This window comes from Glycine max, chromosome 17, assembly GCF_000004515.6.
Source record: "Glycine max cultivar Williams 82 chromosome 17, Glycine_max_v4.0, whole genome shotgun sequence".
NCBI classification, from domain to species: Eukaryota; Viridiplantae; Streptophyta; class Magnoliopsida; order Fabales; family Fabaceae; genus Glycine; species Glycine max.
This window is the reverse complement of record NC_038253.2, coordinates 13,733,424-13,747,982: the sequence shown is the minus strand read 5'-3', so window position 1 is coordinate 13,747,982 and position 14,559 is coordinate 13,733,424. Positions and strand designations below refer to the sequence as shown.

General features: G+C 26.2%; 2 protein-coding genes across 2 annotated transcripts in view; one reads left to right on the top strand and one right to left on the bottom strand.

The window, feature by feature from the left end:
- The first annotated feature begins 4,585 nt into the window (after positions 1 to 4,585).
- Positions 4,586 to 5,541, top strand: LOC100811915 (uncharacterized). The gene has a single exon (XM_003549955.5). It carries the CDS (start codon positions 4,752 to 4,754, stop codon positions 5,322 to 5,324), a length of 573 nt encoding a protein of 190 aa, XP_003550003.1. The 5' UTR covers positions 4,586 to 4,751; the 3' UTR covers positions 5,325 to 5,541.
- Positions 5,542 to 13,994: 8,453 nt separating this feature from the next.
- The window catches only part of LOC100797191 (ACT domain-containing protein ACR1), a 12,360-nt gene continuing 11,795 nt past the window's right edge, over positions 13,995 to 14,559 (bottom strand). The window contains exon 7 of the mRNA XM_006601402.4: positions 13,995 to 14,467. Coding sequence (XP_006601465.1) covers positions 14,075 to 14,467 — 393 coding nt within the window. The 3' untranslated portion in view covers positions 13,995 to 14,074. The remainder of the gene's footprint in view (positions 14,468 to 14,559) is intronic.

Below are 14,559 nucleotides of genomic sequence, written 5' to 3'. Positions count from 1 at the left end.
CAAAGATTTATTGAGTATAGGCGAGGATTAAGAAATTAGCATAGTATATTTACACAGTTTCATGATTTCAAGTTTTGTGAATCACTCATTTTTCTTTGACCGGATGGAGAAATTTCATCGTTGATCAACCAAATAACTGATAATCTCATTTTTCTTTTACTAGGACAAATTAATGAAACGAAAACAAACCAGTTAATTAACTCTTTCTCTGTTTCCCACCTCACCTCCCGGAACGAGTTTTGAGCGTGCTCTATTGACTTTGGGATTGAGCTTCACACTGATGACTTAGTCCTTTGGAGCTTCCCTTCACAAATCACAGGGATGTCGTTAGTGCATGCATGGCGGACTTTGGGCACCAGTTACTCTAAAAATGAGATCATTTAGGGTTTCTTTCTTTAGAGCTTCATAGGGATAAATTCAACACGTTATTTGATGGAAGGGTTTTATCATAATTATTTTTTAATGTATGACTTGTACAGTAGTAAACCATCGAGTCACCAGTTTTGAAGAATAAAACTAGCTGAATTTTTACCGGTTTACAACAGTTTCATTGTTTATATGTCTAATCAATTGAATCACTCCGAGTGATCAGCTGCGGCTACGAGTTGCTTATATGCTTTGTATGTACATGCATGGCATGAATGATACTTAATTTAAAGTGATTCATATCATAGGGCTGGTGAGGCTACTACGGGTTGTGTATTATCTACGTTTTCTTCTTTTTTTTGGTACAATGGGAATAAAGAAGAAAATCAGAAAAAAATAATCACGAAGGTAAAGCACTCCTATTAACATCAGCCATAAGCAAGAAGGGCATAACAAAAGCAGCAGGAGAGGGCCAAGAAGTTCAGGGCATGGGCTGATTAATTAGCTCCAAACTTAACTAATAAATGATCTGCACATGAGTTGTCTTCTCTTAAAGTATGATACAAAGACATCACTCATTATCTACATAATAGATCTTGAATGCACCGAATAAGTTCTTGAAGCTGAAAATGAGAGCACTGGTCTTTATCCGGGACAAAACATAAGTGGAATTAGAATATAGAATCTATGTATTTCTATTACACATGTCATCTTTATGGATTTTTTTTGTCTAATATTTAATATTTTCTAACATTTAAAAAATGATACCAAATATAAATAAATACTATTAATATATTTTTATGACATTTTATCATATATTATCTATAACACATATTGTTAAAATCTTTAGTGACATATAATATATGATAAAATATCGTGAAAATATTCTAATAACAATTATTTGTATTTGGAGATAATTTTTATGTTGTTAAAAGTTTTTAATAATATTTTTATTGAGTATTAGACCAAAAATTATTACTAAAAGTTAGATGTGTAACAGTATTTTCTTGTTTAACATGATTAATTTTTTTTATATCAAATTATGAGGTCATTATTAATTTTTTATGCTTTATTAGGTATAAAAAAGTTAAGGAGAAAAAATGGTTCTTAGTTTGAAGTACAGTATCCGACAAAAAAAATAAAATTGTACAACACTTTAAATTTATGAATTATTAAATATAATGTGAAACTATATCACACTTTGAAATTGCTGATTATTAAACAATCTATTTTATTCCTATATTTGTAAGCAATTTATTTTATGTAATATGCACTTGTATGTACTCAGACATATGTCTTATACTTCGACATGACGACATGGCACGATTTCCACGAAAGGGTTCTTGTAAACTGATGAGGAATAAGTATAAAGCTGTAACCTTCTCTGACGCTTCATATATATATATATATATATATATATATATATATATATATATATATATATATATATATATATATATATATACTTAGTCCAACGTAATAGAAGTTATGTAACTTGATTATACACATAAACACTTCAATCTAAGTAAATTGAACATCAAAGTTCCTTTCATAGGTATCTATCACACATTAAAATAAGGAGATTGGAAATCATACCAATACTAAACAAAGAGAACAAATAGCCTACTTGACTAATTTTGGTAAGAACAAAACCTATAGGAGCATAATTGTGAAAAACGAAATTACCAACTTACCATATATTTCTTTAAATAAAACAAAAAAAAAGTTTGTGTAATTATTACTGAAACTTATAAGCTTCTTATATGAACAAAACTCTCCCAATAAGGATTAATATGGTACTTAAATGAGATAGAGTACAATTCTTAATCTTACTTAAAAATTAAAATCCAAATTCTCTTTTCCATTTTATTCATTCTTTATATTCTAGTACATCACTCGTCTGCTATCCATTTTATTCGCATTCTTAAGTTATTCATTAATAATAATATCTCCATTTTCCTTTTAAAATAAATTATTTTTAAAATTAATTAGTTTTAAATTTTTATGTATTTTTTTTCAATTCAAATATTTACTACTTATATTCTTAAATCTATCCTTTACAATTTTCAAATTTACTATTTTTGTTTAAAGAAAGACATGGGACTTTTGGGAACAGCGTTTCTCATTCAAAAAATCATGGAATGCTTCTTGCGCATAGGAGCAGCTTGTTAATCAAATCTGCTGTTTAATTTGAAGGTCTCTCTTTTATAAGTTTTTTAAAATGGATAGGAAAATTTGAATTTGAATTTTTTTTTTATTTTCTATCTGAATTATTGTTTCGTTTTTTTTATATAGTTTTTATATTTATTTTGAATTCTATATACAAAATTTTACTTTATTAAAAATATTTGTGTGTTATGTGACATATTTATTATTTTTTTTGTTAATTATGAGATTTTGTTTAACCATGTGAAATATACTGATTTTAATTTTATTGATAACTAATTTTCGTCAAAAAATTAATTATCATATTTTTCAGAATCTTATTTTTAATATCGTTTCTTTTTTTTACAATACTCAAATATAAAATCTTAACAAAGGGATTAATTATTTAACATGATTTTTTTCAAGAGGTAATAGAAGGTTCGTAAAATAAACGCCGTGTAGTTAGTGGTTCAAGCAATTTTAGTTATAAATGTTAATTATGGAGCAAGGAAAGTCGGTCAAAGACATGATTGGCTAGCATGAATGTTGAATGGCCCATGTGAGCACGTTGATAACTTTGTTTATGCAATTGGGGACGAAAAATATCCACCATAGCTTATGTGGGAATTGCCAGTGATTATCGACCGTCCTGGAACAGCAAACAAAATATCAATCGTTTTTATAGACTAAATGTTATTTTAAAATTTAATGTATCAAAACAGCATCTTATGATCCATGAAAAAAAAAATGATCTTAAATCCTTACGGTTTATATATCTATTTTAACTCCTCACCACTAGACTAATCTAGTGAAAATTAATCATTTATTAACATGTAACGCTATATATTGTATAAAAGAATTCATTAAATAAAAGAATAACATATTTATTACTTTTTCCCAAAAAAACATATTTATTACTTAATAATATAAAAAAAGTTTTAATATCACTTTTAACTTTTAGTTCATTAAATTTTAATTTAATTACATTTTGATACATTAAAATTAAAAATTTCATTTTAATTCTTAATTTTTTTAAAAGTTTTATTTTAATAATTTTCAGTTTTTCGTTTAAAATGATTAACTCTATTAATGTTTGAAATTTTAAAATAATTAATTTAACATAAGAGGTTATGTTGTTTTATAATTTTTAAAATAAAATAAATATAAGAACAATTTTTAATTGTTATTATGTTAAATTAATTATTTTTAAAATTTAAAACACTAATAAAATTAAATTCTTTAAATAGAAAATAAAAAATACAATAAAAAGAAACTTTAAAAATACAAATAATCAAAATAAAACATTTAAACATAATGTTCCAAAATAAAATTAAAATTAAAATAAAACTCAAAAGACGAAAAGTTACATTAAATTAACCTATAAAATAATAATTTGTTAACTAATGAATAAAAGAATTAACATAGCATATTATACAGAGATTTAAAATTATTCTTTATAAACATAGGGAATGATGCAAATAATTAATAATGCATGCGAATAAAGCCATGGCGGTCCATTCCCGCTGCCACTAGTTCTAGTAGACAATAACTTGCAAGTCCCCTCTGAATACGACAGGACACACAACAGAGGCGGCTATTCTTGCTTCCTTTGTTTATTTTTTTAAAGTAATATGACTCAACTCATATTGAATTGAATCTCAACCTGAGTCACTTTGAGTAGAGCACGACTTAAGCCCACATATATAACTATAATTGCTGTGACAGCTTCAATAAAGACAAATTTGGAGCGATTTTCATAACCTATAAAACACTATAATTTATTGCTAATTCATCCAACTCATTATTCTTTTGACCACAAAATAATACTACTATAATTTATTGGCTCGCTCATGTCACTACTTACCGACATTTGTTATATGCATAAATTTTATTTATCCGCCGACGGTCACGACAAAATCCACGTTTGAATTTCTTCTATCAAGATTCAATTCATTCCCCGGCTGCCTCACCTTCAAGTCGTTGGTCTTATTTGAAATTCAACCCAACACGCTTTAATCGTTGCCCACATACTCCTCATTGTCATAAAAATCTATAAATACAACACACGATCGAGTAAGTTTATACTAACTACTAGCTACTCTCTTGGTCATATCACATATTTATATAACCATCTTCATACTCATTGCCACCTTGTGATCACAATATTTTATTTATGTTCACTACACTCTTATCATCATAACTAGAAAATTAAACAGAAAAGCAGAAGCACTTTTTTCATCATGGAAGCCTATTCTGGTTCTTATTCCTCATCATCCAACTCTTCATACTTGACCCAAAACAACCGTGAGGACTCAAAAGGGTATCACATGAAACAACAAATTTACCCTCTTCAAAATCACAGTTCTTCGTGGCTCCGTTCCGTGAGAAAGACACCAGCAAAGCCGTGGAAGAAGCACCATGTGGCACCGATGCCACCAACACCAGTGAAAGTGTACAAAGTGGATGCTATAAACTTTCGTGAAGTTGTTCAGCAACTCACAGGTGCACCCAAGCACAAGCCTCAGCAGCTTCTCCAAATCAACATCGCACGTGCTGAATCTTCTGATGCTCCCCTTGATGTGCCACCAAAGCAAAACCAATCAAGTGGAGACACGTGCAATAAATGGTACCAGGAGTTTCTCTTGGGAATGAATTCTCCGGGGACTAATAATAATAATAATGATGGAGCAATGACACCGGGTTTTCTAGGAATGAATTTGCTCTCACCAAATTCTTATAGTAATTATTTCTGTTTCTTTCCTCCTTTGAGCCCAAGTGGTGTCACAAGTTTGGAACCGGGGAAGGTTCTCTAGGTCTAGGCCTTTTACAAGATTCTAGCTATATGCTATATTGATATGTATTTCTGTTCTATTATCTACTTTCTTTCTTTTTCGTTTGTTACTGTTATTACAGTTGAATTATCCATCTAGCTAGCTTAAACCTTCAACTTTTTTGGGGTAGTCAAATGGCAACAAAAACAAGTTGTTAACTAACTGTTGCTACAAAATTCTATTGTCCCTTTAATGTAAACTTGTCCAACCACGCACAAGTGACCGATCTAGGATCAAGTTAGGAGGATAATTTATTTAAAAATAAAAAATAATTAATATTATGAAAAGAGTAAAACATTAGGAACAAAAAAGTCAAATACATAAAATTAGGGGGAAAATTTACACACTCAACATATCTATACGTATCTATCTTGATTATCTATATTTCTCTTATGTTTCATGCTAAATGTTTTGTCTTATTTGCCGTTGCAATCGCTAGCTGTACGTACCTTCGAATTTCACAGCAAAGTTAAGACGTCGTTATCTTGTTCTGATTTTGCTTGTACTAGTGTTTACGGTGCGGCTAAAAATTATCATGAACGATTTTGACTTCCAAACTTATCTTAATTAAAAGTGAATTTATAATAACGTGATTTACGTTGGACTTCCACACACATTTTCCAGTACTTATATTGATATTGTAGATTTAGAACAACACTCTACTATCCACCTCTTCCATTTCAATGAGAATCCTATCTTTTGCTTAATGCAATCTAGATGTTCTCTCTCCACAAAATAATAATTTTTTCAAAATCTACCTTACACATCACAACTTCCTTACTTTTCTATTATATCTCATTCAACAATTCATTTGTTACACTTTTTAGAATCAGCAGTGGATCTATAATCCTAAATTAAGGATGCAATATATATTGCATTCAATAGGAAAGAAGATAATTATAGATAAAATATGAATAAAATACATTTTCAATTGATCTATCCACTCAATAATATAGTATTAATATGGATAAAATATATTTTCAATTGTGCGTGTACTTTCGATAAAAATTTGTTTTTAATTCTTAAACTTTAATTTTGATCAATTTAATCTCTGAACATTACAAAAGTAATAATATTCATTCAGGGGCAGACCCACGTAGGAAGGAAGGGCACCCTATTTTTTAAAATTTTAAAAAATAATAGATTAGTATTATATCTAATTTGAAATCGAATATTATATTTTTTTTTTAAAATTATTTTGTAATTAGTTTTTGTCTCTGAACATTATTTTTTAAATTATAAAATCAATAATCTTTTTTTTTTAAGAAATCTTATCTCAATATATCTTATCAATTTAGTTATTATATAATCAATTTTTATCTCTTAACTTTTTTAAATTACAAAATTAATGGTAATGTTATTTTTTCTAAGAAACTTGATCTAATATTATATTTCATTAAATTTTATTTATTATATGATTAATATTTAATTGTTAATCTATTTTCTAGCAACATAAGGAGTTATTGTTTTTCAAATCTTACATAAACAAGAATTGATGATAAAAAAAATCTGATATAAACAAGTATGATTAGATTGATCGAAGATTGTTATAATTTCTAAAATATGAAAATGCACAATCAATCCTTGTTGTAGTCAATACTGTGAATATCAATTGACAAAGACCGAAAGCCACTGCACCACACTAAAGGAATATATTTTTAATTTTTCATATTTTATATTTAATGTTTTAGTAATAAGACTACCCTTCATAATAAGATAGAAGATAAATTATTTTATCAAATGTTTGTTAGTATACATTGAAAAGAAAATCTTTGAAAAATTAGTAATTATTAATTATTTTTGTAACATAAAGGAAAAGATGTTATGTATTTTATTGTGATAAGACGTTAAGTGGTTTGATAAATTATTAATGTGATTTAACACATTGGAACATCAAATTATAAATATTTTATATAAAAATTAATCAAATATAATTATTGGATAGATTTTATTTATTTATTTACCCCTAGCTTTGAATTAAAAACAAAAATATATATTTGTTCTGACCAATGGATTTCACTAGGTATAAACATCAATATTATTATCGTTAAAAGGATTGATAAATGATAAATATTTGAATAAACAGTGGCTATAGTATACTTAAATAAATATTCTCAATAGTGATATAATATCTTTCAATTATTATTTTTACTTTAGAATTAAAGTGCTAAATAATTTTTTTGTTTTTAAAATATTAAATATATATTCATTTAAAAAAATATATAATGAAAAGATATAGCGTATCTCTATTCAAAATTAGATTTACTATCTTAATTAATTAATTAATAATAAATAATTTGATGCCAATGGATAATTAGTGATCATATCTATGACGTCCTATGTTATCTCTCTCTTTCTAAACAAGAGTGTGTGACCAACACAACCAAGCCAAAACAAGATTTCAATAATGAGAAAGATGAGTCACTCTTCCATCAATGAAGACTTCAAAGGCTTAGACGTTCACCAAGAATCTCAATATGCAAAGATTTATCGCCAGGCGACAGAAGATGCAACTTTTCTTAAGAAATTTATGTGTGAAACAAGACAATGATGTTATTGTTCCTTCTCAATCTGCGTCGGTGCGTCATCAAGAATATGCATTGTACAGGTTAAAATACCTTGTAATGTATAGTCCTTCAGAGAGAAGAATGAAGACAAGAAGTTCATAGGGAAGAAAATAAACAAGTTGTTCATCGGAATGAACTTAAAGAAGAAGAACACAAAATCTACTGAACCCACATCCAACAAGGACAAGGCATCATTAGCTCCTGGTTTTCTTGAGAGTATGTGTTCTTAGGATCCTTCGGTTTCTTCGCAAGTTAGGGAAATTTCTTTGATCTATCTAATTTCTTGAATGTCATGTCTAAGATTTTTCGTTACTTGATTGGTTTTTCATTAATTTTAAATTTTCATATTTTTATTACTTCAGTTCCTTCAGTATTCTTTTTTATTATTATTATTATTTTATGGGTTAGGGTATTCTTTTCACAGGTTTGGCTACCTGATTTTTTTTTACAGACAATGAATTCTTATAGTTGATATCTTCTAGGCCATTCAATTCATACCAAGAAGAATATTTTCTTTTCGAGGAACAATGGCGTAGCCGTTGATTATATCCACGGAGTATAATGAACTGTTATATAATTCATTTCTCAAGATTCACGAAGTTTGTTTCATATCATGATATGGTAGTTTATCTTTTATTACTGTTGGAGGAAGAGGAAAATATAAAAAAGAAAATTTCTGTTAATTTTACACACTGACTTCTACACTATAAATTATACTCATTTTGAGAGGAATTACTTTGTACTAATACCAAAAAATATCTTGTGTAGGGCTTTGACAGAAAAAATTGTCCTATTCTGATTGTTATTTTGCAATATTAATATAGTACGATTAAAAATTTTCTTGGTATATCCTTAATCATTTATTATGTATACGAGAAAAAAAATAGAAATACACGAGAAAATGTAAGTAATATGAAAGCTGAAATATATATTAAAAAATTACATAACAATATAAAATATTAATTATATTTCATTCATACTCTAGTAACTTAAGATCGAGCTTGGTAGTTAGGATATGATATGTTTAGATTATATATATATATATATATATATATATATATATATGAAAATAAGATAAAAATATGAAAGAATCAAACGAAGATAAACTAAAAATCTATTTAATATATGTATTTCAAATAACCTATGAAAATAAGATAATATTGTCATATTTTTTACATATTTATTCATGTGTCAAATTATATTTTGTTTTTTTTATTAAATTGTTATCGATTTACATATTTAAGAATTAAAAAAATCATTTAAATATATTTATATATATACACACGTGTTAATTAAATTTTTAGTTCCTCAATTATTTTATATCCTAATTTTTACTTCCTTAAAATTTATTTGACAATTTTTAGTCTTTCATTAATTTTTTTTATTAATATTTTTAGTCTTTCAATTTTTTTTCTTCCCGTCCTTTATTTATTTATATTACTTAAAGTTCAAAATATATAAAAATAGACAAAAATAACAAATAATTTTGAGTAATAAAGATAGATGAGGGACTAAAAATGAAAAAAAAATTACTAATAGAAAATTATTGAAGAACAAAAAATTATCAAAAAAAAAATTTGAAAGACAAAAATTGAAATCTAAAAAAGTTGACGCGCTAAACACTTATATTATATATATATATATGCGAATATCATCTCACACATCAAGTGGTATGTGATTTTAAGGCGAGAATAATTAAAGCTTATGAGATCTAATGGGACGAAAATTATTGGAAAGGCACTCAAGCTGAGACCATAGCATGGTTCCGATAGATGATAACCTTGGCCTAACCTTTGTGCTAATCTTGGTTTCATGCATGATTTTAATGGTTGATAAATGATAAATATTTGAACAAACAGTGTCTATTGTATAGTTAAGATAAAATCTCAACGGTCATATAATATCTTTCTGTTGAGTTTTTATACTTTAGAATTAAAGTGCTAAATATTTTATTTTTTAATATATTAATTATATATTCATTATGAAAGTAAAAAAAGAAAATATTATGATAAGATATAACGTTACTCTATTCAAAATTAGAGTTACTATCCTAATTAATCAATAATGAATGATTTGATGTCAATGGATAATTATTGATCTTATCTATTCCTGACTCTTTATCTATAATCTCTCTATATATAAGAGTGTGGTGTGTGACCAACACAACAAAGCCAAAACAAGATTTAAATATTCAGAAACATGATCGACTCTTGCATTGATGAAGACTTCAAAGGCTTAGATGTTAACCAAGAATCTCAATATGCACAGCTTCATCGACAGGCGACAGAAGATGCAGCTTTCTTGAGAAACCTATGCATGAAACAAGACAATGCTGTTAATGTTCCTTCTCCATCTTCATTGATGCATCATCAAGAATATGCATTCTACAGGCAAAAATATCTCATAATGTATAACCCCTTCAGAGGAAAAAAGGAAGACAAGAAGTTTACCAGGGAGAAAATAAAAAAGTTGTTCATTGTGAACTTAAAGAAGAAGAACGCAAAAACTACTCAACCTAATTAGATCCAACAAGGATAAGACATCATTAGCTGTTGGTTTTCTTGAGTACGTGTTCTTAAGATCCTTCCTTTTATTTATGTCAGGAAAATCTCTTTGATCTATCTAATTTCTTGACTATCATGTCTCAAGATTTTTCATTACTTTTGATTTCTTCTTAACTTGTCATTTTGTTTTTTACTTCAATTCCTTGGGTATTCTTTTTTCTTTTGGTTTCTTTAAGATGGGTTAGGGTTTCTCGAAAAGAAAATATACCAAGATGTATTTTCTTTTCAAGAAATTAACAATGAAATTAACGTCAACACGATGGCCGTAATTCTTTTCTCAGGTCCACAGAGTATAATTAATTGTTAATTATATAATTCATTCAAGATTCACGAAGTTTTTTTTCATCTTATGTATCGTAGTTTATTCTTTTATTAATGGTGGAGGAAGAGGAAAATATAAAAAGAAAATTTCTATCAATTTTAAACCCCGACTTCTCGACACTATAAATTATAATGCATATTCAATTCAAAGTAGGACACTATGTTTCTGGTAAGACGTCCAACTTGTTTGACGTGACTTTTTAACCCAAAAAAACATATTTATCCAAATAATATTTATTCAAATAATACAAGTGAAAAAATATTTATATAAATAATATAAATTACTATTCATGTTGAGAAATCAATTTCTAAAGAACTAATTATTTTTTATGTCTTTGTTTAGAAATTGGTTCAGTGTTTTTCTAAGAACCCATTCCATAACATTTTTTTTAAAAAATAACTGGTTTTTTTATTTGTTTTAATTTGCATTAATTTTTTTATTTTACTAATTTATATATATATATATATATATATATATATATATATATATATATATTAATTTGTAAAAAATATAATTTATCTAGAATAGTATTTTTAAAAAATAATTAATCTTTGAATAAAATCAAGTTTATCTAAATTGAAGTAGATAAAAAAAAGACTTAGATAAATAAAGAAAATTTATCTAGAATAGATAAGTTAGATAAATAAATAATTATTCATATTTATCATGTTTTATGATTGAACATTAGTGTAGTACCTAAATATAAATTGTGAATAAAATACAAATTTTATCAACAAATTTTGTTTTAGAAAAGAAATTCTAAGGATCAACCAAAGTCATGTTCATATGTTGAATCCTAGACCATTCAAAGAAATTATTTTTTCTCCTATCCACCACACCAAAATGGATGAGACCTGGGTTAAGCAAAACAATGTCTTGTCCTCGTCATGGAAGCTCATGTCAACAACATTAAATTTATGTCATATTCTTGTTGATGATTTTATATATATATATATATTGTAATTTAAATATTTTAGTTCAATTCAACTTGTTGGTTACATTTTTTTTTTAAATTTCAAATATATATTTTAATAATCAAATAAAATAAAAAATACAAATGAATAAAAACACTATATTTCTTTTTTTTGTTTTAATATCAAAATATTTTATAGTTTTTATGTTAGCAATGAGACCTTACACACTATTCATGGAGTGATTGGAGTCATAGTCATTCAATCAATTATTACACCAAAAGAACTTTTAAATTAAGAAATAGAAATAAATAATATTTTTTTAAAATAGATATATAGTCACAATACATGAAATGTATGTTAAGGTGAGCTGTTGTTCAATCTTTTTATTTTAAAAATATAAAAGTAATGGAATAATAGATATTGGTATTTTCAACTAAATAATTTTTAAATCAACTTTATTTCATTTTAGTAAAATATTTTAAAATAAATATATTTCGTAAGTGTTTCTAATGCTTATAAAAAAATTGTTATGATTTATCATCTCATTATGTCATGTTAAATATTTTATTTCATTTCATTCATGTCTTTCTTTATCTTCTAAACATATGATTATAAATCTACTAGGAGATTTCCATTTTCTTGTTGTTATCACAAATTCAACAAGTTCTCAAATTATGAAGTATTTTCACTTTTAAAAAATATTTCAATAATACAAAAATAAAATTATTTTCAGTTTAAACAATTTAAAGATAATTAAAAAGGAAAAGAAATAAATATTAAAAAATTAGAAAAAAAAATTTAAAAAAAACATAAAAAAATAATTATGAAATTGGTTCTTGGAAAACTAATCTCATAACATTGTTTTGTTAAAAAAAAAAAAACATGTTATGAATTTGATTCCTTGATAATCGATTATATATTGTGTGTAAAGAAATAATTACTATTATCGTGAAAAATCGATTTTTGAGATTTTTCACCCTAATTAGTAAATTATATCATTTATGTAAATATTTTTTCACTTGTATTATTTTAATAAATCTTTATTTTATTCATATTATTTACGTAAAAAAAGTCTGTTTGACGTCTTAAGAGAAAAATATTATTCTATTTTGATTGTTATTTTGTAATATAATGGAGTATTATTAAATTATATCCTTAATCATTTATTATGAAGTGAGAAAATGTAATCAGTATAAAAGATGAAAGATATATTAAAATATTGAGTTTTAATAACTATTATCACGAATCTTTTGGTTAAGAAATTAAAAGAGAAAATGTTTTGTTAAAAATCTTACAAAAATCTATTTTAAAATTATAGGAAAATACATTTTTCGAAATTCAATAAAAAAAATTTCATTTCGTTTTCTTAACCCGTGTATAGAATTTATCTAAAAATTTACATAGTAATTTTTCATGAAATATAAATTATTAATTGTATTTCTTTCGTATAGAACCTTAAAATCGAATTTTTTTTAGTAGTTAAGATATGATATGATAATATAATATATGAGAACAAGATAAAAACCTGTGAGGATTAGAACAAGATAACTAATTTAATATTTGATATGTATTTCAAATAACAGACTGGATAATGATGAGATAAATGTATAGAACGATTCAGCTAGGTGTAGAAACGTAAAATACCTCTCTGCAAGAACTTCGTGTAATACTGTTATTAATATTGCACCATCATCATGTAATATCAATGGTATCTTATAACTTACATTAGTATCATCTCACATTAAGTGGTACGGATTTTAGGCGATCAAGACTATTATCTCCTTTTCCTATTTTTTTCCTAAAATAATTGATATGTTAAAATTTTTGTTTGAATATAATTCAATTTTTTAATTCATATATCTAAAACTGTTTAAAAAAAATTATATTATCTTATCTTTAAGATTTGTTATATTTTAAATATATTATTTATAAATTAGGGATTTATTTTGTGAGAGAAAACTTGTAAATTTATTCAAATTGTCTCAAAACTTGTTATAAGGTTGTCGACCTAAGAATATAAATATGAGGATTTGAACCACGTTAACAAATTGTGTGGATTAAATTTATGTCTTTTATTTATTTTATTTGTAGTGTTGCCTCCTTAAATTGTATGGTGTGTTTTTCATCATTGAACAATAAAGAAACATGTATGTTTTTCTCCAAGATCATCCAAATACTCAAGAAGAGCAAATATGGAGGCATACCAAAGTCTAATTAATGCATTTTTTAAATATATTCTTATTTAATATCCGCTAATAATAATATAAAAATATCCACTATTGGTGTAAGTGTCAAAGATTAAGATATTAAATAAAGATATTTTATTCTAAATATGTACAGTCCTTATTTCTCGAGGAACTGTGGATTAAAGCATATGAGACCTAATGGGACGGAAATTATTGGAAAGGCACTTAATCTGAGACCATAGCATGCTTCCAGTAGAAAACCTTGGTCTAACGTCTCTGCTACTCTTGGTTTCATGCATGGTTTTACTGGTTGATAAGGATTTAGGGACCCTGTAGGGCGAATTGTTATTTGCAACTACAGACCCACCAATTTGTCTTCTCACCAACTCTGCTATATTTGGGTTCAATTCTTGACCTGAAGAATTTGCAACATGGAATGATCCTACAGCCATCTCATCACCCTCTACTCCTATCTGAACCTTGGTTATGGATAGTCCATTCTCACGAATCACACGTGTTACCTTTGATAGTAGCCCCGTTGTGTTTTCAGCGCGAATGTCTACCTTCAATCCCTGCTCCAATGCATGCAAGATTATTATACTTTACTACTTTCATTACGGTTATGTTTTGTCAAGAAAAATAGTGATCATATATGATCACGAAC